Source organism: Wolffia australiana, chromosome 12, assembly GCF_029677425.1.
Source record: "Wolffia australiana isolate 7733 chromosome 12, ASM2967742v1".
Classification (NCBI taxonomy): Eukaryota; Viridiplantae; Streptophyta; class Magnoliopsida; order Alismatales; family Araceae; genus Wolffia; species Wolffia australiana.
The window spans coordinates 3,438,438-3,466,057 of record NC_135846.1 but is presented as its reverse complement, the minus strand read 5'-3'; the positions used below and the strand labels follow the sequence as shown (position 1 = coordinate 3,466,057).

General features: G+C 41.7%; 2 protein-coding genes across 5 annotated transcripts; both read right to left on the bottom strand.

The window, feature by feature from the left end:
* Positions 1-2,536: 2,536 nt before the first annotated feature.
* LOC144709993 (wall-associated receptor kinase 2-like) lies at positions 2,537-6,725 on the bottom strand. Of its 4 annotated transcripts, XR_013583181.1 has the most exons (6): positions 5,828-6,725; positions 5,619-5,756; positions 5,435-5,554; positions 4,162-5,367; positions 3,346-3,580; positions 2,537-3,023 (listed from the first exon to the last, which is right to left on the bottom strand). XR_013583181.1 is itself a non-coding variant. In XM_078583630.1 (5 exons), exons 1-4 carry the CDS (start codon positions 6,693-6,695, stop codon positions 4,163-4,165), a joined length of 2,331 nt encoding a protein of 776 aa, XP_078439756.1. In that variant the 5' UTR covers positions 6,696-6,725; the 3' UTR covers positions 3,070-3,580; position 4,162. The 4 variants fall into 4 exon arrangements, 3 of the variants coding, with proteins under 3 accessions (XP_078439756.1, XP_078439758.1, XP_078439757.1); XM_078583630.1 differs by lacking the exon at positions 2,537-3,023 and having other exon boundaries at positions 3,070-3,580; XM_078583632.1 differs by lacking the exon at positions 2,537-3,023 and having other exon boundaries at positions 3,070-3,577.
* A 9,346-nt stretch (positions 6,726-16,071) lies between these two features.
* LOC144710681 (ferric reduction oxidase 2-like) lies at positions 16,072-22,242 on the bottom strand. The gene is made up of 8 exons (XM_078584509.1): positions 22,023-22,242; positions 21,273-21,369; positions 20,998-21,192; positions 19,635-19,869; positions 18,521-18,848; positions 17,684-17,924; positions 16,457-17,112; positions 16,072-16,361 (listed from the first exon to the last, which is right to left on the bottom strand). The coding sequence occupies exons 1-8, from the start codon at positions 22,222-22,224 to the stop codon at positions 16,222-16,224; spliced, it is 2,094 nt and encodes a 697-aa protein (XP_078440635.1). The 5' UTR covers positions 22,225-22,242; the 3' UTR covers positions 16,072-16,221.
* Between the last annotated feature and the right edge of the window lie 5,378 nt (positions 22,243-27,620).

Here is a 27,620-nt window from a genome sequence, read left to right as displayed (position 1 = left end):
TGCGCTCCTGACCATTAAAATTCCCAATAAAACCGTTAACGACTTCATTGGTTTTTTGGTCCCATCTATGGAGAAAAAATACCAGAACAAAAATGAGAGGATCAAGTTCTATTATTGGTATTGTTTGGTGCTCAAGCTCATCGTGGAGGTATGGTCAAAGGGTGGATTGCATTTAGTCTGAGTCTAGCATCGTTTGGCCTAGACTAGCATGAAGAATGTGTTTGTGCAAGGATTTGGATCCTTTTCTTCCTTGTAATATCTTCCAGTCATAATTTAGATGTTATTTCTTTCTTAGTTTAGGTTTGATTTGATCATTATTCATCAAATCATCTACCAATCATTCCATCATCGCTCTTACCATTGTCTTTTCCATTTTTCTCATGTTGATCATCATTTTTCCTCAAGAAAATATAAAAATCCCATTATATATTACTACCTAGGATACCCAAGGAATTAATATCATATCCATATCATTTTCTGCCATTTCATCTTCCATTTTTTCTCCATTTTCTAGCTAAATCATCTTCTTATAATCAATATATATATATCTTCTTATAATCAATATATATATATATATATATATATTGTGTTTGTGTGTATTGATACATCATTTGGAAGTATCTAATCTCATTACCTAGGATACCCAAGGAATTGAACCTTACACAACAATCTCAAAAAAGTACACCAAAATTGAGATCATGATGATAGCTATGTACTAGATAACTGTCTGGTTCTGCCGCTCACTGGGCTCTCAAATGTTCAATCTAAATGTCAAATACAGAAAAAAATCATTGAATCCATCATTCCAAATATGAAAATCTTAAGCAAATGATTCCATGACTAGATCTGATGATCTTATCAACACACACACACACACACACACATATATATATATATATATATATATATATATATATATATATATATATATTCAAAATCGATTGAATATTAATTGGAATGTTTCTGAAGCCGTCCAAACATCTAGCTTCTAGAGGTATCCGCACAATGTGATCAAAACGTTGGAACTCTTCTTCAGATTCTTTGACAAGAAATCAAGATGAAAGACACCCCTAGCGCTCCCATGAGCGCTCTCTCGACAACTCTTATGAGAAGCCTCAAGAGAATCCGTAAAAAGTGGCAAGTCCATCCCCACTAGATGGGTCTTGATGTAACACGATGTTCGGAATTTGATACGCCGTGTAGTGTTTAGAGATTAGGCTCTGAATACAATGAAATGATGTGAAAAATGCAACACAATTGATTTCGAGAAATTTTAAAATGAGAAATACTACAATCGTCAGATGATGATGGTGGTAGATCAATTAGGCGACACGTGACGGGTTAGTCACGATCGAGCTCCCAATGACCCACATAACCAGATAGAAGGAACCGACGTAATGGGGGACTTTCTCGTCCAAGTGCGTCCACACCGTCTACGTAGACAATCAGATCCGATACCGTCAATAAAATCCCTAACACAAGTATACGGTAAAATCCTAGAATTCAAGTTTAAACTCACTCACGGCGAAGAGCAATTTAGAAATCGGCACTGAGAGAAGTAGTTAACACTATAGATGATTAGAAGGGAACGAGCACACCTGTAGAGTTAAGTGATCGACTAGATCCACGGGCGCAAGGGAGAGCAAGCTGCTGGTTGAGACGTCGAGCGTTCCCGGTTGCAGCACCGTTCCTCGCTTTGAACTGAACGGGATTCGGCGGATTAGACTGACTGTCGCAGGCTCACGATCGACTAGATGACGGCCAGAATTATGCCATCGGAAGCGCCTTCCGCTGATAACGTTCCGTCACGGATTGTTTCTATGGCAAAGCCGTTCACCTGGCTCAGTCGAGACTCTCCACGTCAATGGTTGTCCGCGGTGTAAAGATTGACTGCGACGCAGGATATTCGCCGTGTCCAACAGGAAAATCGGCTGTATTAAATCTTCCAAATCAACATGCTTCGGAATTCTTCTTCTTCTCTCCCTTTTGTGGATTCACGATCGATGACCACGAGAAATTGGTAAGGGGTCGAATGGTTGGACGATCCTCAATAGTTGTGAAGATAGTGTTGAGGAAAGAGTCTCAAACTCGGCTCTCGGCGTCGACTCAAGTTAGGACTTAATTAAGATTAGTTAGTAAAACGAAATACATTATATACTCGTTAGAGACTTAGAAGATAGGGTTCAATATAAGTTCAAACATAGTTAGGATATAACATAGATAGGACACACCATAGACGGCTAGGATTTAATCTAAATGGATTATAACGGTCAGGATTATAACCGTTAGACTAAGGGGTTCACCGCACCGATCGACGGCCACGATCGGTGTACCCATCTCATTATAACGACTCAGATTTAATCTAGAAAAACGTTGTACTAAAGGTGAACCGACACCGAATCAAGGGTCACGATCGGTGCACCTCAGCTTTTATAACGGACTAGATTAAAACTGATTTTCAAACGATTATATCCATTGTAAACTGTTACAACGGATATATCTCTGCAAACGGTAACTTCTATATTTAGATTACATAGCTATTATAAAAACATAACCATTTGTATTCACAGTACGGATAATACAACAATCTTAAGCAGCATTCGCGTGTGCCACTTCTTCTCTCCCTTCTCCTCTTCTTTCTTCTTCAATCCTTCTTCTTCTTCTTCTTATCTCCAAGATCCAAGATTCTTATCAGATAGAAGTTTGAGGAACCGTAGACTGCCGTAATGTTGTTGTGTAAAGAAATTGACTTGGATCTCCTTGACGGTGGAAGAAGAGCTTCACGATGCCGTAATCCCACAGAAATGGTGTTGCCCACCGAGATAATCCCACAACAAACTATCCCACCAAGAACAAATTTCCGCGTCCCACCAGCAGGACAAAGAACATGACGGAGGAAGAATCCCAGATCGAAGTAGAAAAGGACCTGTGGCTGATAGAAGGCAAAACCAACCCTTTCTTTCCTTCTTTGATAATACCGATCTTCCTTCCCCCCCTGTGTTGGGTCTCTGACTCTTCTTCTCCTGCGATGATTTTCCTCCTCTCCCTCAGAAACAACGTAGAACAATGAACACCAAATAACTGTCACTGATGAAAAACGAGATCTGGTTTTTGTCAAAGGAATCAGACTTAGCCTCCATGTCCACTCTTCCCTATTCTTTATAGAGGGGAAGTGGCAGTTGTGGAGACTAAATTTGGCCCCCTTTTAAGGAGAAAGCCTATTGGGCTTTCCCTTATGAGGGATCTTTAGGGGGAGAAGAAGCCCAACATGGATTTCCTCCCCCTAAAGATGACACTTTAAACAATATTAAAATAAAACACGCACGAGGGGAGACCGGTACTCACACAGGAGGGGCCTCCCGATAATCCAAAGATGACGAAAGAAAGAAAGAACATAAAGATACACGATGCAAGGCGATAAGACGATGTCGGTTCTCAAGCTTGGTAGTGAAATTGTAGATTCTTCACGTCCGCTCGGGCTTCACGACGTGGCTGGCGACGGATCGGGGCGTGAGCGACTGGATGGTCCTCCATCAGGTCTAGAGCAAAGGCCTAGTGATCCATCCAAGTAATGAATCTTCTGCATCAAACTCCAAATCAGGTAACTAATTCCTGTACTCATCATACACATGTTAACATATAATTGAATTGATTCATAAATTCAATTATGCACTCTCATGACATACCGGTCTATGATTTTTAATGGTGATATTGATCATGGACATACATACATATATTTCCTTTTTAAAAGGTTATTTTTTTTGGTCATTTGACGTTCTTTTCCACCATTTATTGCAGGCACAGGAGATAAAACTTCATTTAATCTCTTTCGTGGAGGAATCGAATAAAATAACGAGCAAATGATACTAATTCAATGATGCACTCTCATGACATACCGATATATGATTTTAATGGTGATATTGATCATGGAGATACACACACACACACATATATATATATATATATATATATATATATATATATATAATTTTTAAAAGACTTTATTTCTTTCCTTTTGGTTATTTGATCTTCTTTTCCACCATTTGTTGCAGCTACAGGAGCTAACCCCTCATTTAATATCTTTCATGGAGGAGGAATCGAATAAAATAATGAGAAAAGGAGACTAATTCACGATACAATAAATAACAAAAAGATCTTGACCTCATCTTCCTGCTTCAATGTCATGAAGCCTTTGGTAGTTGGTTCCCACATAGCTGCTCGGAATATCTCCGCTGTCCTGTGGCAGGGACTGATCGCAGTCCAACAGGCTTATTGACTCAGACGCGGTGCCCTGCTCAATCCAAGGGTGTTTATGGGTAGATCCCAGAATTTGCAAAGCCATGGATACCTCTTTCATGGTAGGGCGGTCTGCTCTCTTCAAGCACAGACACCGACCCGCGAGCTCTCCGACTACTCCCAACGTCTCTGCATCGACCTCTTCTACGATTTCCGGGTCCAGGATCGTTTCCAGCTTGCCCTGATTAAGAGAGGAGATAAACGCCATGGCGAGCCCTCTCTGATCCTCCGGTCCTGATAATTGAAGGGGCTTTCTTCTCGTCAGTAGCTCGATAAGAACGACGCCAAAGCTGTAGACGTCGCTCTTCTCCGTGAACTGGTAAGTCTGGAGATACTCCGGGTCGAGATACCCGCAGGTGCCTTGAACAACGGTGGCGAGCTCGTTTTCGTCCACTGGAGCGACGCAGGAAGCGCCGAAATCGGAGATTTTGGCCTTGTTGTTCCCGTCGAGAAGAACGTTCGAGGTTTTAACGTCCTTGTGAAGAATGGGAGGGGAAGCGTAGGAGTGGAGGTAAGCGAGGGCGTCGGCCACCTCCTGGGCGATTCTCAGGCTTACCCAGAAGGAGATGGGCTTCCTTCCCTTTCTCCCATGGATGAGATCGTAGAGAGTGCCGCCTGGGACGAACTCGTAGACGAGCATCGGGACTTCCACTTCCACGCAGCAACCGAGAATCTTAACCACGTTGACGTGGTTGATCTGAGAGAGGATCGCCATCTCGCGAGCGAACTCCTTGCTCTCTCGCTCGTCCATCATCTTGGATTTCTTCACGGCCACGGCGGTGCCGTCTTCTAGCTTTCCCAAGTAAACCACGCCGTGGCCTCCTTTCCCGATAATCTGTTCATCGGAGAAGCCTTCCGTGGCTTTGGCCAGCTCCTCCTCGGTGAATATTCTGAAGGTATTTCCCGGTTGAGCGGAGATTTGCTGCTGCAGAATCACTCCGCCGTTCTGCTCGAACATCCTCTTCTTGAACTCAGCCATCTTCCTCGTCTGATCCTTCATGTTTCTTCTCTGGTATCCCCAGCAGGCAAACGCGCCGGCCGCGAGAAGAACCAAGATGCCCCCGCCAACACCTGCACAGACCAAAAACTTTCAGCGAAGAAGAGTTCTCGATCAAAACTCTCACCCAAAGAAACTGACCTAAACCCAACTTCAACGCCAACGATACCCCGCCGCCCGTCGACCTACAGACATAGCCTCCTTCCGTGTTCTCGCAGAACTGGTTCCGAGAACACGGGTTCTTCTTACATTCATTGATATCTGTCACAAAACCCGATTAGACCCTTGATCGCTACCACCGTTGATTTCTCTGAAATCTTCTTACCTTGACATATTCCTGTTCCCGAACCCTCGACTTTATATTCATATCCGGAAGGGCAGACGCATGTATAGGTACCGTTGGTATTCACACACGTCCCGTTTAACGGGCAGGAGCCGATCCCTAGGGCGCATTCATCGATATCTAGAGGTAAACCAAGAAAAGTTAGTAAAAATTCTCCTCTCTTCGTCTACTCTTGGGCTAGAAGAACGTACCCACGCAGCCTCCCGGTAGATAAGGATTCCCCTCGTACCCTTTAGCACAGTTGCAATAATACCCAACTCCATTGTTGGACTCCACACAAGTGCTCTTCTCGCTCCGGCAGGCGTAGGGAATGGTGCGACTGCTGTTCGCCTCCGCGCAGGTCAAGTTCCCGATCGACCAGTCCAGAGCTAGAGGAAGAGTCATCGTCTTCAACCTCTCGGAGCTAAGATCCTCGACGCTGAACTCGTACTCCCCTTCTTCCGCCATGAAAATATACCCGCAGCGGTTGAAACTCGCGGACCTGGAGTAGTTGAAGTAACTGCTCATCTGAGTACTGTACCTCTTAAGACCTCTGGGAATGGAAACCTGGCAGCAGCCGAGCCCGGAGCAGGTTCCTTCTTGCAATCCTTTAAAGCTGTCGGGATTCTCGCAGTAGGAAATGCAGCCCCCGGAATACCTCACTCCTCTCTCTCCGTTTATGAGCGCGTAAGTGTCGCAGCCGACGACAAAGAAGAGATTTTTCCGGTTGGAGAACGTGAAGGGGTCTCCGAGAGTGAACCAGGGGAAGGAGTAGGTCCGCGTTCCTCGTTCGTCGTAGCAGTCGTAGCCGGCGGAGGCGTTAACTCGGATTTCTCCGGCGAGAAGATCAACGTAAAGGATGGGGATATCGCTTCTGCCCAAGAAGGCGGTGGAATTGGCGCTGCAGTTGACGCTGAAAACTCCGGGATAGTCTTTGGCGTAGCAGCCGTCGCCGATTCCGAAAGGATAAGGAATATCGACATCGCCGCATCTTGTTTGACAAGAAGAAGGCTGAATCTGCGCAGATGATGGTTGAATTATGAAGGCCGTGAAGAGGAGAAAGAAGGAGAGCGGCGCCATGATCGATCGATATCTCCGCGTTTCTGGTCGTTTCTTCTCTTATAAAGAGGAAGGAGAAAGATATCCTTTTGAGTCACCGACTAGCCGCCTGTTTGGACAAAGTAAGGGGTCAAACAATAAATAAAGTACTTATGATTATTGTTTTAGGGTTTTTTGCATGAATTTGAATGGCAGAAAGCTAGTCCCTAGGTCCAGAATATCGAACTCGGTTTGACCGGTTCCAGTCCAAAATGTCAAACCTGTTAGCCATTTGGAGGAATCAAAAGCTTGCACGCAAGGGTAAGATAACGGAAAATGGATGGGTCCACATGGCGGCGAAGTGAATGGGAAGGCGGAGAGAAGATTCCTTTAGAGAATTTGCAAAAGAAAATCTTGAAGACAGATTTTCTTGTTGGGTTGATAAGGCCATGGGTTCCAGGAATTCTTTTCCTCCGCGTGAATGGGAGAACTTGAATATGAGAATTGAATCATAATGAATTAATCATTGTCTATTTTGAAATCATTTGATAAGCTCTCCTTCAACAATGGAACAAATCATTTGCTTATCAAACTACCTTTAAATCTGAGATATAGGGCAACTGAAAGACAAAAACCCGCCAGTTTTTTTGGAATGGGTGTCCCTTATTTATACTTATTCAGAAATTTCTCATACGATCTTTAAAGTAAAACATATCTTCCAACATCCTTATAGCCTTATGCATGACCCTCTAGGCCCACCTATCATTCTAGTCAATAACTTTAAGGTCCAATAACACTTATTGACAAACCTTATTAATTAACTCTATCAACATATCTATTAATTAAGCATTAACTGATTTAACCCAATTGATATGTTAAGTTTCCAACCCATGTGTGCCAAGCGACACTTACTCCTCTAGAAGATATAGAGTAGTCATTCATCTCTCTTATGGAATCTTATTTTTCATTGGTATCCGTACATTAATAATCATTTGTCTACATGCTATTCTCATATAACTGAGAATATGGTTAATCATCAAATCCTAATGCCTTATTTGGTTAGTACTAATGCATGGAGGGGAATATTGGAGAATGCCTTCTCCAATATCGTTCGCGACCATGACCATGATTTATCTGCATCGTCTTCCTTGATTCAATCACATCTTATACCGAGGGCAGATGATTCCTCTTGACCTTTTAACCACCTCCATGTACTTCTTACTATATGCTGGTTAAGACTTATTTGAATTGCCAGGTTAGGGACTTGTAAGCCAGAGTCAACTGAGAGTCCTCCATCCATGAGATGTCCTTGGTGTCTCAGGTAACCGAGTTAATGATATAACCGTGAATGAATCAACTGAATTGACATGTTGGTTTAATTACCATCAAAGGATTCATGTAGATCAATTCAGTGAACTATTTCTCCAAAGAGTACCCACCAATTGTGCTTAGTGCCTGCACATGAATGAACATAGGATCAGCCATAATTATTTTATGAGGATCAGATATTGCTACTCTCTTAAGATAACATGATGTCCATCTCGACTATCCATTGAATATGACCATTTCAAATACATATTTAATGCTTCATGGTCACTGCATTTTGATCTCATGATTATTGACTAGGCCATTGCACATATTCCTATACTTCGTTATAAACATCACACTTAATAATAATTAAGAAAAAATTCATTTAATGGACTTAAAGGCCATAAAATATCTATCACATTTTAGGTGCCTAGTATAGCGAGATTTGCCTCCCATTTGTTCTTTCTTTGATTTGTCCACTCATTGCTCAAGTCCTCATTCATAGTGAAAACATTCATAACATATTCAAAAAGAATTTGTAAAGAAGAAGAGGAGATCCAGAAACCTTCTAGTAATATGAATACTCTTAGAGGCTAGGAATTGAACGACCTCAAGAAGCGCTCCCAGGAAGCAAGTCACGGACGTAAAAAATTCCCCAAAATGTACTCAACATATCATAAGTTTGACTTGATCTTACGTCTCCCCTTATCCTATTTCTAAGAATACTATAATTAAAATATTATATAATAAATATCTTACCTCTACCTTACCCTATTTCTTTCTAGCTCTTACTACCTCTTTCAGTATAATACTTTTGATCTAAATCTTCATCATCTTCTTCTTATTAATTCATCGTTTCTCTTACTAAACTATACAAATAATTTGCTTTATTATTCATATAATCAACCTATTTTCTACAATCTTAACTGAACAGTTATATGTATCTTTAAAGGTCAATCCATTTGGAGAAGACTACACTCCCATTATACTCAGTTCATTGAGTTTCTATAATTACACAGTTTATTTGATTTAAGCACATTAATTTACAACAACACTCAAATAATCATCATGTTTTGTCTTCATCACTTACTAGTTGTGTCACTCGAGTTTGGATTAATGAGTTGTGATCACCCGTGAGCATAAGGGGTAGACTCTTGGTGAGTCAGTGCTTGGCAGAGGTTGAATGTAGGGAGTATACCTGATAGTGAATGATGGTGTTTTGTCCTAAAACTTTTAGGATCATGTGGGATTTTTGTTGATGGACTTGCTTGAATTTATGAGTATATTGGAGACGTGGCTCAATGACTCCAGAGAGAAAACTACAGTTGAGGGCGCCATTATTGCAATGGCTCGCTAGTTGTGTGCCAACATTTCCTTCAAAATATATTCCTAAAGATCCCTGAAGTCTTTTTAGGAATCCCTAAACTTTATAAAGCTCATATGCTCCAAGATATGATCATGTAATATTATTTTTTGTTCATTAATCAATACAATAATATTCTGAATTTTAATGCCATTTCTTTCAAAGTTATTAAAAGAGCCAAAGGATTTTGGAGTACTTATAAACACAAGTACTCAAGACCAAATGGGCACTTTGCATAGCACTGATTTCTGTTCAACAGGCTGACATCTGATGAATTATTGTCAGGTCTACCATCAGGTTATCAATCAGATGATACACACTGCTTATAACATTTGATCTTCCTCGTGTAGCATGATTGAATATGCAGACCACTCTTGGCTATCCATTGTATAAAAACTTTGCGATCCAACAACTTGAAAGATTGTAACATCTTCAAGGTTTTTCTCTTGCATTTATATGGGAAACATGGCATGATTGCCATGCACATGCTCCATAAACCGCCAATTTTGTGATATTCTTCACAACTGTTTAGGGCCAAAGATCAAATACACAGGGTCGTTCTTCCTGTTTTTTTCTTATTCTTAGATGCACGAGTAATTCTTCTTGAAAAATTAGATCCTTTTTAACCCACTTTATATTTACGTTTAACTTTATGTCAAGTAATAGTTGATGAAGATTCAAATGCTCTCGAATTTCAAGCTATGAAACATATTGTCAAAGTATGATACATTTTAAATCTGAGGTAAGGAAATTGGGTCATCTTTTTGTTGCCTCTTGGTTATGAGTCTAATGATAAATATTGTGATGCCCTCATGCCAATCAGAATTTAATGTTTTGTTTGTATGTATAGTGAAGTTAAAACAAGTTTCTTGTATTGTTATTATTTTGTGCTCTTGGCCTTAAAGTCTATGAGTATAATAAGGAAACTAAAAAGAGGTATGGAATTATACATATTTTAAGGCCATTTTGTTATCATTCTATTGATGCCATATTTATCTTTAAATGAATATTCAGCTCCTGCATTCAATGCAACATTTGGTTAAAATAATTTTTTCAATTTAATTTTTCCGTAGTTTAGAAGTCCAATTATTTTCATGCAAAATGAGTCTTTTAAGTTATTAATTTTAATGGATAAATATCCTTAGTTCTCATTCTATATTTTCTAGTGCAAAGTTTAAATACCTAAACAAAATGAAAAAATGGGTTTTGTCAACAGACAAGGGCGGCAGTGTTCAAGCAAAAGAGACTCAAGCATGCAAGCAGCTGGCACGCACGAACACCAGGCAAAACACCATTCGATCTACACAATACAATGTGCCAAATGGCATTAGCCGTGGTCTCCTTTGGAAATCATAAGCCCACCCGCCTAATGAACAAGGAAAGGGGTCATGATCTTAGGAATGTATGAAAGAAAAATAATGGGGCTTATACCCAAACTGGCGTGAAGATCCTGTCATAACAAGTTACCTTATGTACCTCGACATAGTCTTATAGTCTAGTCTTATTAAGGAAGATAAGGACTGGACGAATTTATTATTATTTTTAGTTCTTTCTCTTTGTTCTATTCCAGGACTCTAATTGGATGCGATGGCTGACAAGGATAGAAGAACCCTTGGACAATGACTCAAGCAAGGGCTGTTGATAAAACTTGATGATGAGGATGCCTTACATGGCAAGAGGGGTGCACCAAACTTAAAGGGGTCTACGGTTGCATTTTAATCACAGCCATTAGACTCCTTATGAAAGAGATTGGACGACTAGGGGTAGATCCATCTATCTCTAGCCCAGGCCAGGGAACGACAATCGTCAGCCGTCACGTCACACGTCACCATGACGTGAACATGACAAATGTCGTGATAGTGACAGTGAAAGAATTCAGGGGTAGTGACGGTGACGATTACACGTGACGAGTCTTACGTGGCAGTGACGTAACGGTGATAGGGTGCCCTGGATGTGTGATGTGATGAAATGGCTGTCAGGGATGGCGACCGTGACATTTATTTAATCACACACAGATTCCAGACAAAAGAATGAATAATTGAGTTGAGCAGCAAAAGGTAAAAGATTTGGAAAACCAACACTAGATTCGCACAAAAGGAGGCAAGAATCAGGGGAAAAAGATAGGGAGGAAGAAAATAACTTTCCCCAAAGATCAATCGTTCGATTTGGAATCACTACATTGAGGAATGGCGATTAAAACATCACAAATGAAGCGAAAAGTTAGGGCTTTCGCAATGCGACATAGACAGAACACTGAGAAGAGGGAAAGGAAGCCCGAACAAGATGGAAAGGAAAACGATGAAACCAAAAAGGAAAGTCAACCGTTAGGCTTCTAATGCAAGCCGTCAGCAAGCGTAGAAGTTAGAAACTAAGAATCTAGTAACTATTTCTGTCAGCAGTGACGGTGACGCCATCACGGTGATGGTGATATGATAGGACGATGATGGAGGGATGCGTGACTGGTATATGACGGTTTTTCTCAGCATCCTCAGACATATGACGAGGCGATGACATGATAAACCGCTCGTCATGTCGTTCGTCACTGATCGTCATCCGTCCTATCACGTCTAGGGTGTCACATCCCTGACGTGCCATTCCCTACCACTGGCCAGCAACAACATTGGCTGGATTGCAGTTTCCAGGCTAGTTTGATTGCCAGAGGCCATCCAACAACTATTGAAGAACCCCTACATCCATTGAGGATTCTCTTTAGCCTTCAAGGGGCTCAATGGCCCCCTAATTGGCATCTTGCAATTGAGACTCAAATGGTGTGGGGAGACCCTAACGACAGCTTCTACAAGTGCATTTGAGTTAATGATAGCTCTAGGGCAGCAGGTTTGGCTTTGGAAGGCACTCGGGAGGTCTAGTATACACCAAAAGTGTGGCAGCATGAAGGAAGACAGCTGAGACGCACACTGAAGTCAATGGATGGAGAATGTCACCCTCGTCATCAGCTTCCCAAATCAGGTTGCTAGCAGTCATCTTATGAAGACTATTAGGTATGAGTGCCCAAATACCAAGCATACTGGGTGTCAACAGATTAATCTGGTTTTTATTCGATTTTCTTCCATAAAAGAACTAAATACCTATTATCTATTATACCTCCAAACCCACTTTCAATTATTTCAATCTACTCATAATCATATATGTTTATACATTTTAACCCTTAATTCCTCTCAACCCCTCCTGTCCTAAAATACTCTATCTACCTCATATATATAGATAGTTGACTAATATATACCATAATTCTTACCTTCCTCTTTTTTTCCTTTTCTTACATATCATTAAAACAAAACATCATATTCTTAGTCTCCCTAACATCAAATAATATAACATATTCTTACAATTTATCTTGAAGTTTTCTCCCACATACTGATTGGTAATCTTGTACCATCTTACTCTCTTTATTATTATTCCTCATATCATATATTATCTCAATATATACATTATTCTGCTTGCACTCGTTTTATTCTTTATTATTCCTAACTCATCCATTAGATTAGACTATAAAGGCCAGTCCTTGTGGAGACAACCTCACTCTCACTATACATATATTTGAATAAGTTGACATGATTAAACATTTTATTTGACTTGGGAAAATTAAATTAGAAGGACATCAGAAACATATATGAAATTTGCCTAAATCATTTTATATTTATTTTACTATGAATTCCTCTTTCGTGCATTAATTCTCTAAAATTTTCAACATGACCATTTCTGGTAAAATTTTATCTAGTACTTGATGGCCATTTCTTTATCTCATTTATAAAATGTTTTGAAATTATTGTGGAGGTTGTAAGTGGCCAATTAAACAAATAAAAATAGAAGAAATATATATAAAGTGGTTTTTAAGTGGGCAATTCAAGGCGGAGCTGGTGGCACTCAAGCCAGCTGCCAGCTAGCAAGCACACAACACGCAAGCTAGCTAATAGCCAGTGAGCACTACGACACAAGGAGCCAGCCACTAACACACAAAGGCACACAAAAGACCCACCTAGAGAGCATGCATAGAGGCCCATAGGGAGATCCATTCACGCGTGTTACAGGAAAGTCTATTATTTAAATTAATCTATAATATCGATACACAAATTTCTTAGCATTACTTTTATTATAATTTCATATATGGGATTCAATTTGTATTTCCATATTGGGTCAAGATAATAAGCAACCAAGCAATTGCAGCCCGTCAGCCCGCAATCTTACGAAGTAAAAGAAGAATTTGTGATCGGGCTTCAAGCTGACCCAGCCAGATTGGGCTTTGAGCTGACCTGGCCCGAAGAACGAATCATTTCAAGCCATTTGAGGTAAACAGACATGATCTCAACCGTCTGATCATCTGATGGAAGATTGGACGATGAGATCTGTCCCTACTATTTAACCATTTTTTATTTCTATATCCTGGCCTCTAATTAGCAGCCGTGGCCGTGGAGCAGTAGGACCACTCAAACGGCTGGCAGGGCAGCAAACAAGGGTACACAGTAAGTGTAAGTCCACAGCTTCAATTTAATCACAACCCTTGAACTCATTCAAAGGGAGTTCGGATGGCCAGGGGGTAATATCAAGCTTCTCCAACCCCCGACTGCAGTTCTCATCAGCTGGCCCATAGAGGTTGCTGATGAAGGCATCATAGATCAATCCAATTGCCCCAATCGAGACCTTCGATCAGATCTGACACCTTGGAAGGTCAAGAGAATCCCTCTCAGCCTCCTTAAAGGGGAATCAGAGGGTTGAAATCCTATCTCTGGTAGTAAGAAGATACAATGATGGCAGAGGTCTCGTTCGGAGATAGAAAAGCTCAGAGGAGTTTTGGCTGCTCCGTCTAAGCGCCAACCACTCAGGAAGGCTTCAAAGAAGATCTAGGGAGGCTCAGATCTGAACCAACATGAGAAGGATGAGCAAGAACACACGATGAAGTTCGAGGGCAGCGATCAGCACCCCTAGTCTTGCTCGCCCACATCACGGCAGATCCGGTGCTGAATTTTGCTTTTCTTGATCTGGTTCATAGTCAATAGGAGAACATCATAAGTTTGATTCAAGTTATTTCAGTCACTCATCATGTTTGATTTGTTCAAAATTCAGCATCGTGATTTCATTTAGGCATTTCATTGAGCATCTAGAATGCATTGTAAAGTAGTTATCTATTTATCTAAGTTCATAATGATTTTACCTTGCAAAAAGTTTCAAAAAATGTACACTAAATTTACTTCTGCCTTGCGCCATCGTTGAGGCAGTCCGGGGAACACCTGTAAGGTGTTGATAGAAATAGCAACATTTATTGTGACTTCTTCCATTAAAAATCCTAAAACATATTTCTGAAATATATTTCCTATCTAAACTTTAATAATATCTACCTAGGACGGTGGAAATAATATAATCATAATTACATGTTAATCTTTATCATCTCTTTATCCTCCCTCGATCTATCAAGTTAATTATATTATAAATCAGATAGGCCCTAGCCTCTTACCAAACTCACTTGAGCTTAAACTATTACATATATAAAAGCATTTCTCTATCCCTCTAATGTGCGTCTTAATAAATATAATTCCTTATTTCTCATAACTTAATAATACATTTTTCTCTTTTATTCTTCTTCCTACCTCTTACTATACTACTTACTAAACTTAGCGTTATAAAATAACTTCATACATCCTATTATATAATCTCTTTTTCCTTGTCTAAGAAAAATCTTAACGTCATTTTCCTTAGAACTTATTTATATTTTCCATATACCTTACTTATAATTAATTAAGTAATCTCTTAGCTCATGCTAATAGTATGTTACCACTCTGTCTATCTTATTAATTTTCTTAGCTTCCTCAACTACCTATTCTAACACCATATAATATTTACTCCATTTCAAATATCGGAGTCCTTTATTATTTCTAGCCTACAAAATGATATAAATAATATCCAGTATTTTTTGTTTCATATTTAGTTTCTCATCAATCTAATAGTCCATCCACTTACGTACTACTCATCCATTCTTATATTCACTATGCTCAGTACTATTACTACTACTCCATAACTATAAGTCAATTATGAAATTCACATCTAGTGGCCAGTTCCTGTGGAGACCACCTTGCTCTAACTATACATTTGAGCAAGTTTTCATTTTTTAATAAATTTATTTGAATTAGGAAAATTAAAAATACAAGGACACAAAAATTGCTAACGTAGTTTGCTCTCATCACATATGCAAGGGCTTAATAAAGTACAAATGAGATAGAATCTAATACTAGCTAGTCTTTAAACATAAGTTGTAAATATTCCTATTTGTAGGAAATTCGAGTGGGGCATCAAAAGATCAAGAAAGAATATGACTATCTGATCTGAGTCATATGATGAGTATGGGCATTCTCATGTTAACTGATGTAAATACATAAAGGATAGAAAGTGAGAGCTCTTTGGAAAAGAGGTCATTTGAATTGTTAATAAGGTAGATTCATGTCAAGTGTAGGGGAATATTGAAAGTATAAAAAGAATGGTACGGTCTGCTCTTGTCCAACGCTAGTGCTGGATTTCGTTCAGATGCTCTCTGTTAAGGATGGTCATGTATTCCCCCATTTGGCGCAACTTCTTTCTCAAAAAAACAAAGATAAGATGTGGACATGGAAAGCGCCCAAGGTAGGCACATTTTTTTGTCTTGTCTAATGCTAAATTATATGACCGCAAAATCTTAGAAGTACCCTATAATTCCGTGTTTCTTCACTCTACTGACCAGTCTCTGATGTTACGTATTCCCTGTTTCTCACCGTCCAGTGGACTTGAATGAGGAGCTCGTGTCGAGCTGCTGCTAATACTTCTTTCTACTGTTTTTCAATAAGATGCCTTTTGCTAATCAACTTAGCCCCTTACATCGATCTCATTTATTCGGGCATTCCTTTCATTTTCTTCTCACCAGCTGAAACTCATCGACCCGTAGTGAAGATTGCGCGAAAGGGTAGAACTGCAGATTACAGCAACATGGCGGCGCATCTCTTTGGGGCCACTCACCAGCACGCCAACACTCTCCGACTTCTGCTCCATCAAAATCTCTGCATCACCCAATCCAGAAAAGTTTATGAGAAAAATAATCATAAAATAATAAACTAAAGAAAGCCTCCTGAAGGGTCGGCAAGAGCTAACTTACTTTTGAGATCAGGTCTCTCGCCATAACTCACAATGGTGGACTGAGCCAACGATTCCTGTGGCTCGCTCTCCATCTCTCGCTCGGCAAAATTTGGCGACGGAGCTACGGTGATTTGCGCCTTCTTTGCATCGTTCGAGTGGCGTTGTTTGTTCAAGAGAAACGCGATAGTCGACGTCCCGGCGATTGCACCGCAGATGATGAGAAGGCCGAGAAGGGCCTTCGCCGAGTTCGACCCATGTTGATAGTTGCTGTTCATGAGCCCGTAGAGTCCGATGAAACTACCAAAGGAGAAGACGATAATGACTCCCAAATTGAGCCAGCAATGGCGGCCCAACACTGGCGCCAGTGGCTCGTCAGTAGGCCAGGGCTTGAACCAGAGCGCGCGGATGCCTTGGCTCTTATTGGCCGGGGCCTTCTCCCTTGTAACGAAGGCGTCCACGCGAAGGTTAAGGCGGGAGAGACCGGAAACGGGGCCTGAGATGGGGAGAAGGAGATCGAGCATCGACAGGTCTGCCGTGGTCTTGAACGAGCAGACGAGGTGGATCTTCGGCGGTTTGAAGTCCGGTGTTGATGAGCTTAGAAAGATGTACTCTCGGATGATGGAGATGAAGGGCACGATGCCGCTGCCGCCGCTGATCAGCACCAGTGAATCATAGCTGATAAAAAAATAATCTGACGGTCAAGCTTTCCGTCTTATCGACGGGATATTTATTATTTCGACTTTCAAATTTGCTATATTTCATTATTCTTCTACTGCCGAAAATATCCTGGGTTTCAGCTAAATGACGCGGTGTATCCTTCTACCGTACAATCATATGAAGTAGAAAAACCAAATATTTTGGCATTTATGACGGGAGAAGACTCCGGAAATTATGGAATGTCTAATGGGAGTTGTACGACTTGGATTATCGATTTTTCTAGGAATATCCTGGGGATTTTAAGACGGGTTAAACGATGAATCTACTGTATTGCGGTAAAAATAGAAAAGTCAAATTTCTGTGCATTTATGACGGGAACCCAGAATTTTGTTACATATTTAAGGCAGCTCTTAAATCGAATCTTTTTGCATTGACGAAGGAAATTCGGGGATCTCGTTTGATGCGTAATAAGAACTCTTGCACTTTTATTGACTTACCTTAGTTGAAATGATATCTTTCAATTTCCTTTAAATTTTCGCAGTAACGTAAGCTGAAGATCGTGATAGATGCTGAAAGCGAGCTGTCAAACCTGGAGAAGTTGTTTGAGACGGGACCGTAAGGGCCTTCTAGGGCGACTTCTAGCCGATTCACAGACCCAGAGTCGAGAATATGGTGCAGCTTCTGCGTCCAGGAACCTTCCTTCTTCATGATCACGCTCAGCGTATCCGGCTCCAGACTGCTGTTGGATGCTACGGTGAAGGGGTGCCATTGAAGCTTGGAGACGGCAGGAACGTTGACGAAAACCATACTCAAAGGGTTGTACTCTAGACCTGTCATGCAAACAGAAAGTTTTTTCATTGTTGGAGCCATTTTTAATGCATTCTTGAGGTCGTGACCGGAACATGAAGGAGAAAATAAGTGTCTTAAATAAGATGGAAATGGTAAAGAAACATTGTAATCTGTTAATGATCGACAAGACGGAAATAGAAGGAAGAAAAAGAAAAGGAAGCCCAAGATGAAGCAGCCGTAGTAACAAAATAGAGTAGCATTTAAGATTTTCGAACCGAGAGTTTAAGAGTTTAGGGTATAGGCTTTTCGGGTTCAGATTTTCAGAGTTTAGGTGTTGGATTAACGTTTTAGAGCGACAAAATGAAGGTGAAGCCTGGCAGTTTGCCGATGGTAAAAATAAGATGAACAATAGAACAGTAATAATTGTTTCACTAAGAGAAGCAATAAGTCAGCATAATGATTGTTCATGCGGAGAAACATGAGTGTACTTAAAGAAACCAAAATAAGGCGGAAGAATGAGATGTCTTGTAATGATAAATACTGAGGAAGTCCTGCAATCCGCTGATAGTCAAGCGTCAACATACAATAATCACATTAAGAGATGAAATACGAAAAATGAACGTTTAAGAAAACTCACTAGGACTCTTGGCGAAGTTCAGCTCAACAGTGTCTCCAGGAAGAAGACGTGCAGAAACCAGACGCACCCGGCCTCGAGATTGGAGGAATCTCAGGAATCGGTCGATCATGAAGAGGTAGATTCCGGGGAGGACGAGGAAGAAGAAACCGATTCCAACGTGAAGAAGGTAAAAGAAAAGGAAGAGCGCGTATAGCTGATGCGTGTAGAAGAAGAGCTCGAACATCTTTCTTCGGATTCTCTGAAGACTGGTCGCCCAGAGTACCAACCCAAACACCAACGCCAACTCCCCCGCGACGTTGGCTACGTCATCCCTCGACCATGCAAGCATCTAAAAAGAGAAACAAAAAAGAGCGAGATAAGATGATATGCGGCAGGATATGAAAAACAGCGAGATAAGATAATATGCATCAGGATAAGAATAATTAGGACAAAATTGACTCAGGAGAGGGAGAAGTTAAGAAGAAGAAGCAGACGCAGACGCAGAAGAATAAGAATAATAATAAGAAGAAGAAGAAGAAGAAGAAGAAGAAGAAGAAGAAGAAGAAGAAGAATAATAATAATAATAATAATAATAATAATAATAATAATAATAATAATAATAATAATAATAATAATAATAATAATAATAATAATAATAATAATAAAAAGAAGAAGAAGAAGAAGAAGCAGAAGAAGCAGAAGAAGCAGAAGAAGCAGAAGAAGACAAGATGAACGAGAAGAAGAAGAAGATAAGATGAATGAGAAGAAGAAGAAGAGAACAAGATGAATGAGAGTAAGAAGACGAAGAACAGACGAAGAAGAGGAAGCAAATGGAAAAGATTCAACCGAGAAGAAGAAGAAAGTGAAGAACCCACGAAGAAGAGGAAGAAAACTTAGAAGAACGAGAGAACGAAGAAGAAGAAGAAGAACCCAGGAACAAGAACAGGACGAAGAACACAACAACGATGAAAATCTTTATATTGATAAGAGCGCAATAATAATAATAATAATAATATAATAATAATAATAATAATAATAATAATAATAATAATAATAATAATAATAATAATAATAATAACAAAATAATGATGATGGTGTCGATAACAGAGAAAGCGTATTCGAAGCCTGTTGTTACCTCTGAGATGTGGCCAGTACATGCCCAGTAAACGACGTAAAGAAAGCCGTGTAGAGTGAAGAAGACCATGCAGATATTGCCCAGCCAGATGTGATACTTGACGCTACTTTCCGAGGTAAGCCCTGTGAGGGGAAGGATAGACGACGATCTCGTGACGGGAATGAAGAGGAAGGCTACGACCAAGTTCCCGGCAAAGCCTAAGCGGAACGCCACTGCCTCCAACTTCGCCTCCCACCTGGCAGCGCAAAAGACACGTTGATTGAAGATTATGGAGAAGAGCAGATGGATGAGAGCGAGAGACGTAGAGGAGAAAGAGAAACGAAAGAGAGAGAGAGAGCGAATGAGGGACAGAGAAAAGAGAGAGAATAGTAATCGGAGAGAGAGAGGGCAAGAGAATAGAAAAAGAAAAATGAGAGTGGAAATATAAAAAGAAAAGAGAGCGAGAGTATAGACTAAGAAACGTGAGAGAGACAGATCGAATAAAAAAGTAAAGAGAGAGAGAAAGAGAATATAATAAGAAACGTGAGAGAGACAGATCGAATAAAAAAGTAAAGAGAGAGAGAAAGAGAATATAATAAGAAACGTGAGAGAGACAGATCGAATAAAAAAGAAAAGAGAGAAAGAAAGATTGAATAGAAAGAGAAGAGAAATAGAAAGAGACAAATAGGGAGAGAACAGAGAGAGAGAAAATACAAAGAGAAAAGGGAGAATGAGAGAGAGAGGGAGAGAGGAGAGAGAGAGAACAGAGAGAGAGAAAATACAAAGAGAAAAGAGAGAGTGAGACAGAGACGGAGAGGGAGAGAGAGAGAAAAAGGAGAGAAAAGAGAAAGAAAGAAGAGACAAAGAGAGAGTATATAAACAGAAAAGAAAAAGAGAAAAGAGAGAGAAAATTGAGAGAGAATAGGAAGAAAAAACAGAGAGAATAGAGAAAAGAAGAGAGAGAAGAGAAAGAGAGAGAGCGAGAGAAAGAGAGTAGATCAGAAAAACAAAGAGGGAGAGAGCACGAGAGAGAGAAGAGAAGGGAGGAGCGATAGAAAAGAGAGCCAGAGAGAGAGAGAGAGAGAGAGGAAGAGGGAGAGAGAGTGAGAGAGAGAGGGAGAAAGGGAGAAGCGACAGAAAAGAGATTTAGAGAGAAAGAGAGAAGCGACAGAAAAGAGAGAGAGGGAGGGAGAGAAAGAGAAAAGAGAAAGAGAGAAAGAGAGAAAGAGAGAGGCGACAGAAAAAAGAGAGCGCGCGCCCGAGAGAGAGAAGAGAACGAGAGAAGCGACGAAAAAAAGAGAGCGCGCGATCGCGAGAGAGAGAGAGAGAGAGAGAGAGAGAGAGAGAGAGAGAGAGAGAGAGAGAGAGAGAGAGAGCTACTTACATTTTCTCCTTACTTTTTGCCACTGACTGTGGGGTGATCCTGGAGAAGCTGTTGTCAATGAACACGGACAAGTACCATGCGATGAGAGCGATGAACATAGTCAAATAGGCCAACTCCGTCCAGGAGACAATCCCGAGTGGGCCGCTCGTAAGCGCCGGTCTCTTCCAGAAGTTACCCCCCTTGTTAACTCTCTTCCTGATCCACACAAGTAGAAGTTTAAATATTTGTTTTAACTTCAGAGAAATTCACGGGTTTGCTGTTCTTCGTCTTCATACCTTTGTTCCTGTCGACTGCCCTTCCTCAGATGGGCGTAGATGCATCCGAGTATGGAGATGAGGATGACGGAAGACGTGTAAATAATGATATTGGCCCCTTTAAAAATGCGAAACCAGCAAATATGAGATGTGAGAAGTGAGAGGCGGAGTTTACTGATGCATGGAGAGAATACGCGAGAAAGGAAAAGATGGAGAGAATATGTGAGAGACGAAAAGAGGGGTGGGAGAGAGAGAGATAGAGGGAGCGATTATGCGACAGAGTAACAATGGGCGGAGTAAGAGAGAGAATAATCGAGTGGGAAAGACAGGGGGGAGCAAGATATAGAAAGCAGTAAAAATATGCGACAGAGTGAAGGGGAGAGAAAGTAACCGAGAGAGAGAGAGAGAGAGAGAGAGAGAGAGAGAGAAGAGAGAGAAAGAGAGAGAGAAAGAGACAAAGAGACAAAGAGAGACAGAGAGAAAGAGGGAGAGAATGTGAGCGAGAGAGAGAGAGAGAGAGAGAGAGAGAGATAGACACACAGAGAGGGAGAGAATGTGTGTGAGAAAGAAGAACGTGAGAGAGAGAGAGAGGCAAAGCGAGACAGAGAGAGAGAAAGAGACAAAGAGAGACAAGAGAGGGAGGGAGAGAATGTGTGTGTGAGAGAGAGAGAGAGAGAGAGAGAGAGAGAGAGAGAGAGAGATCGGAACAAAGAGAGAGAACACAGAGACAATGAGAGGAAAAAAGAGAAACACGAAGATGACCTAGAATACCTTGAGTTCCATAGACGGCGGAGTTGGTAGCGGCGCGGAGCGTCGGCTGCCACTGTAGCCTATACCGTTTTGTTGGCGCAATCATCCACACGACAACATACCCCAGAAAAATAAGACCCGAAACCATCCGCACCAAGCCAGCAGCGCTCAGCCATGAACCCATCTTCCTTCTTTCTTCCTCCTTGAGAATGCCGCTAACCATGTAATTCCCTCTGCTTTTATAACCCTCCTCTGTTCATCGATTCTATAGACTTAAGAAGACAGTGACGGCAACAACAGGCCAAACCACCAGAATATGACCTTCAACGTCTCAATTCTTTCAGACAAATTGGAGCCAGATGAAAGGGGTTAACTTTCATTATGTTAATAGAATTATCGTTTCTGGGCTCGGCAGAAGTCTTTTGGTAGACGAACAATAATGAGGATGAAGGCGACAGATAACCCATTTGCCGTACACGCGCACTACTCGCTTTAGCCTAAGGCAAGAGCGTGGAAGTCCGTGGACTACACGCGGAAGCTAGACGAAGAGGTTTGGGACGGACAACGGATTAAAGAATAGTTCATATAGTTTGCAGAGGAAGAATCAGGACAGGACGGAAGACGGATTGTTTGCCTCATATCTAACCTAATTGATGTTAGGCTACGTAACACCTGGTCTGGGAAGTGCAACTCGGACTATTTAATTTTGAGCATAACATCAGAAAAAACAACTTGGACCGGAGTGATTCAGCTAACAGCAATAAAATAGGCCGATGAAACAGTCAAGGGGGTAGTAGATATCAAATATGAAGAAACTATAAGATATAGAAATCAGATACATCCATTAAATCACTTAAAAAACACTATATTTAATGTCCACTTGGATTTTCTCAAATACTTTTTCATGATTACTATTTCCTGGTTCCGCCTTTTTCTCTCTCTCTCTCTCTATCTATCACTCTTTCAACATATATATATGTATATAAATATGCATCTATACGTGGATGGAGGAAAGCATTTAATCAATGCCAAGTGTACATAATAAAGATAATAGAGATCAGATATCTAGAAAGTAACTAGAAATACAATCAGATAAATGTGTCGAATTACTTCAAAAAATATTAGACATTGACGCATTTGGAATAGATCAAATACTTTTCATGCTTACTATATCGTGGCTCCACCTCTCTTGCTCTCTCTCTATATATATACATATCTATTTGCATCTATAAGTGGGCAGCCCACAGATTGAGTTGTAAAGCTAAGATATGTGACATAGCGATGCCGCAAGCATATATATATATAATTACACAGAGAGAGATGCTTTTCAGGGATCAAATAATTTCCATGCTCACTATTTATTAGAATTAATCAAATAATATATATATGAACACAGATATTAATTTTCATGAGGGCATATCTCTCAGTTTTACCACCCAATCTGCTGGCAGCCGCAAGTCCATGTTTGGTCTTTAATTTTTACTACTTATGCAATATGCACCTAGCACAAGAGAAGATACAGTGATTCTACCAGTAAACATCAACCACAATCGCATCAGATATAATGAGATGTCAAAATAAGGGTTCAGGAATACACTGATTTGGACTATTTCCTGGTTCCGCCTCTCTTTCTATCTATCTCTCTTTCAACATGTATATATGTATATAAAAATGCATCTATACGTGGATGGAGGAAAGCATTTAATCAATGCCAAGTGTACATAATAAAGATAATAGAGATCAGATAGCTAGAAAGTAACTAGAAATACAATCAGATAAATGTGTCGAATTACTTCAAAAAATATTAGACATTGACGCATTTGGAATAGATCAAATACTTTTCATGCTTACTATATCCTGGCTCCACCTCTCTCTCTCTCTCTCTCTATATATATATATATATATATTGCAGCCCACAGATTGAGTTATAAACCTAAGATATGTGACATAGTGATGCCGCAAGCATATAAATATAATTACAAAAAGAGATGCTTTTCAAGGATCAAATAATGTCCATGCTCACTATTTATTAGAATTGATCAAATAATATATATATGAACACATATATTAATTTTCATGAGGGCATATCTCTCAGTTTTACCACCCAATCTGTGGGCAGCCGCAAGTCCATGTTTGGTCTTTAATTTTTACTACTAATGCAATATGGAACTATCACAAGAGAAGATACAGTGATTCTACCAGTAAACATGAACCAAAAACATATCAGATGTAAAGATATGTCAAAATAAGGGATCAGGAATACACTGATTTGGGCTATGGCTCACACTCTTTTTAATTAGCTAAAAATTTAACTAAAGTATATACTTTTCTTCATAAACTGCTCCCGTTGAGGCCAGAAGCTGAACTCACGAAGAATTTTTTTTTAAAATAATATATTTTTTCAAAATTATAAAAATGATGTCTAATAATGGTTATTTTAGTTGCAATGATCTAGATACTATACATATTTTTCAACTAATATAGAATGAAATAGATGCATTCAATTTCTTTGAGAGGTACTATACATTGAATGGGATCCAATATTGTTCATCTTCATTATGTATACTTATATGAATGTGTCTTCATATATATTGCTTAATGAGTGTGGGGCATCACAAATTCACATATGTCATCTTTACTAACAAATTGGTGGGCTGCTGAAGTCTACGCATGTTCTAGATATTTTCTAAGGATGGTAAGACACAAGTATTAGGAAGAAAGAGGATAGGATGGTACCCATCAGTTCTAGGTCGTGCCAAATTAAAAATATACAAACACCTAGCATAACAATATGAGATTCAAACAGACTCTGAAATAGGTTATCAGGGAATGCCAAAAGGGAAGTAATGATGGCACACGCCATCTGGAACAGCCGAAGACGTCATCCGAGCCGCCGTCTCCGTCGTCGACAGCCTGGGTGAAGCATGCTCATTTTATCGTATTGTGGTTTTCCTCATCTTCGTTAGTCGCATTTTGTGTTTTTTTCACACTCGTCAAGTTGTTTTTGTCACATCACGACGCATCCCGTCTGTCCATGTTTCTTCGTCATCATGTGGGAGGGGGTCCTTAGTAATTTACACTTTCCCTCCCTTCTTCCTCATCTCTCCTTTTTTTTTATGTCTTGCTTCTTTCCCCCTTTTTATTTTGCAATGGGGGCTCATCATATAAGGGCCCCCTAATGGACAATTATCTCCCCTTGTGTCCTCCAGGGCCCAATTAGCTACCCCTTTTATACGGGAAGAGGGGCGCCCTAGGAGAAGAACAAACCAGGATGCATCGAAGTAAAATTTGTGCTGTTTTTTTTGGTCTCACCCCTCGATCAGAAAGAAAGGATGCAAGAGGAGAAGGAAGAAGGAAGAGGGGAGAAAGAGAAGGAGAAGCAGAGGGAGGTCGAGAGACTTGGAGGAGGGATCCACCGTTAAAGTCGACTATCGACTCCCATCCATCCTGCAGGGATGATACGCCGCCGATTACTACCATCTCTTGGTAGTTCCTCCGTACGTTCACCGTTGGGTGGGAAGCATGCCCGCTCTGGATTCTTGACTTTTGTCGAGTCTTCTATCGCATGTGTAGCGGAGAAACATCGACGTCGCGGATAGGATAGCTCGGGAAATTCCCACACCACGGACGCCCATTCAACCGCCATCAGGGACGAAAGTACCCATCATCAGGGACGCCCATTCAACCGAGGGTCGACCACCCGGATCGCCGCAAGTGCTGAGCCGGGCCGACTGCTCTCCCATCCCACCGATCTGGATCAACCTTGACACTACCCCGGACACTCTCTCTCTGTGGAACCGACGACCGCCTATCTGTGAGCCGCCGCTAGATGAGTCATCGACAACCGTTGGTCGTCACGTCTCTGGTTGACGAGTCCGACAATGTCATCCCCTTGTCCTTGGCCTTCTCCTCCGATCTCCGCAATTGCTCCTGCGATGCATCGCCAGTCGAGCGCCGACACTCTCCGGCTCGTCTCCACCGTACCTGCTCCAGCCACCATATCGACGAACAGCCAGCACGATGAGCCGCCCGACGATGAGCTATGCCCTCTCCCTGCCCCTTGTTATTTTACCTTTTGCAATGTACCTCCGTCTTGACTCCATCGCGCTTGGGCTAGGTAGGTGAGAGAGGAAAGAATTAAGAGAAAACTACGAACGCAAGTGAGTGGCTTACCTATAGAAAATGAGTCCGTTCGTTATGTGCGAGCCCTACGTATTGATTCCGTTCGGCCATAGACATCTTCATCCCTCCGACGAGGATCAAAAGACCACCTGATGCAGGATGACTAGAGGTAACGGGATGGGATATGATGAATGGTGCATGGTGACTAGAGGGAACGGGATGGGATATGATGGATATAGGATGTTGGGCGACTCAGGAAATGGTAGGATAAAACAGACCACAAATCACACGATCGAGTTTGAAAATTGAGTCCGGTGAAAATACTGATGGTGCAGCCCCTTTCCTCGTCAAAGGCGGGAGTACTATCTTACAACCACCGTGGTGATGCAAAGCACCAAAATCAATAACTCCAAACGGGTGATTCGCTTAGAAGACTCAAAATCCAAATCTAATCCGATGGCGGCAGATAAACATTCGAAGAATACTGGATGAAGAACACGGCACCAAAGAGTGTAGGAGTACCTCGGCACTTAATAGTGCGTGAAGAGGTTGCGGGAATTCTTGACGGGTCATTGGCGGGACAATTGACATGCGCTTCGACAAGGTATCCAACTACGCGGTCAGTTGGTGGGGGCTCAAGGGGGAAGTCGCCCCCTTGCGGGGTGCGGGGCAGCACCCTGACACCAAAATGGTATGCACGACGACCTGTGGCGGTGAGGGCGTTCGGCGACACGGTGGGCACGCGCTGGCAACCGGGGACTCTGTGGGCACAAGCGAATGGGGCGCGGTTGGCGCGGGCGGCGGAGCGTGTGGCGGGCGTGCAGTGGTCGTGCGGCGGGCGTGCGGCGGGTGTGCGGTGGGCGTGCGGCGGGCGGCGGCGGCGCGGGTGGCCTGCACAGGGCGGGCATGGGCGACCGGGCGCGCGGCGTGCGCGGGTGATTGGATGCGCGGCGGGCGCTTTTGTGGACGAACGCCTACGTGGGACGAAGGCTTGTGCGGGCTGGCCTTGCGTGGGCAGCGGCCTAGTGCACGAGGCCGCCTGGGCATGGGCAGCGGCCAAGGGCGCCGGGGCCTCAGCGCTGCGTGCAGGCAGCCGGGGCGCAGGACGGTGGCCTAGGGCGCAGTGCGTGCCGGGGATCAGCGCGGTGGCGACCAGAACGGGAGGGGAGGATGGGCGAGTCTTCCAAGAAGAAAAAAAACTTCAATTCTTGAAATAAACTCGCTAAGTGTTCTTTTGCAACATTGGCCTAAATATAGGCCTTGGAGGAAAGAGAAAATATGAAATAAAATAACCGTTAGGGACGAGGCGACGTGTCGACTCATCATGTCACTGATGGTTTGGCAGTTGTCGTTGGCAACATGTCATGACGCGTGATATGTCGTGCGTAAGTGGGGCCACGTTCGTCGTCGGTGCGTTGACGTCGTCGTCATCATGGCGGCTCTTTATTTGATGTTGATGACGAGTCTGGATGCGAGGCATCTCGGATGACGGTGGCG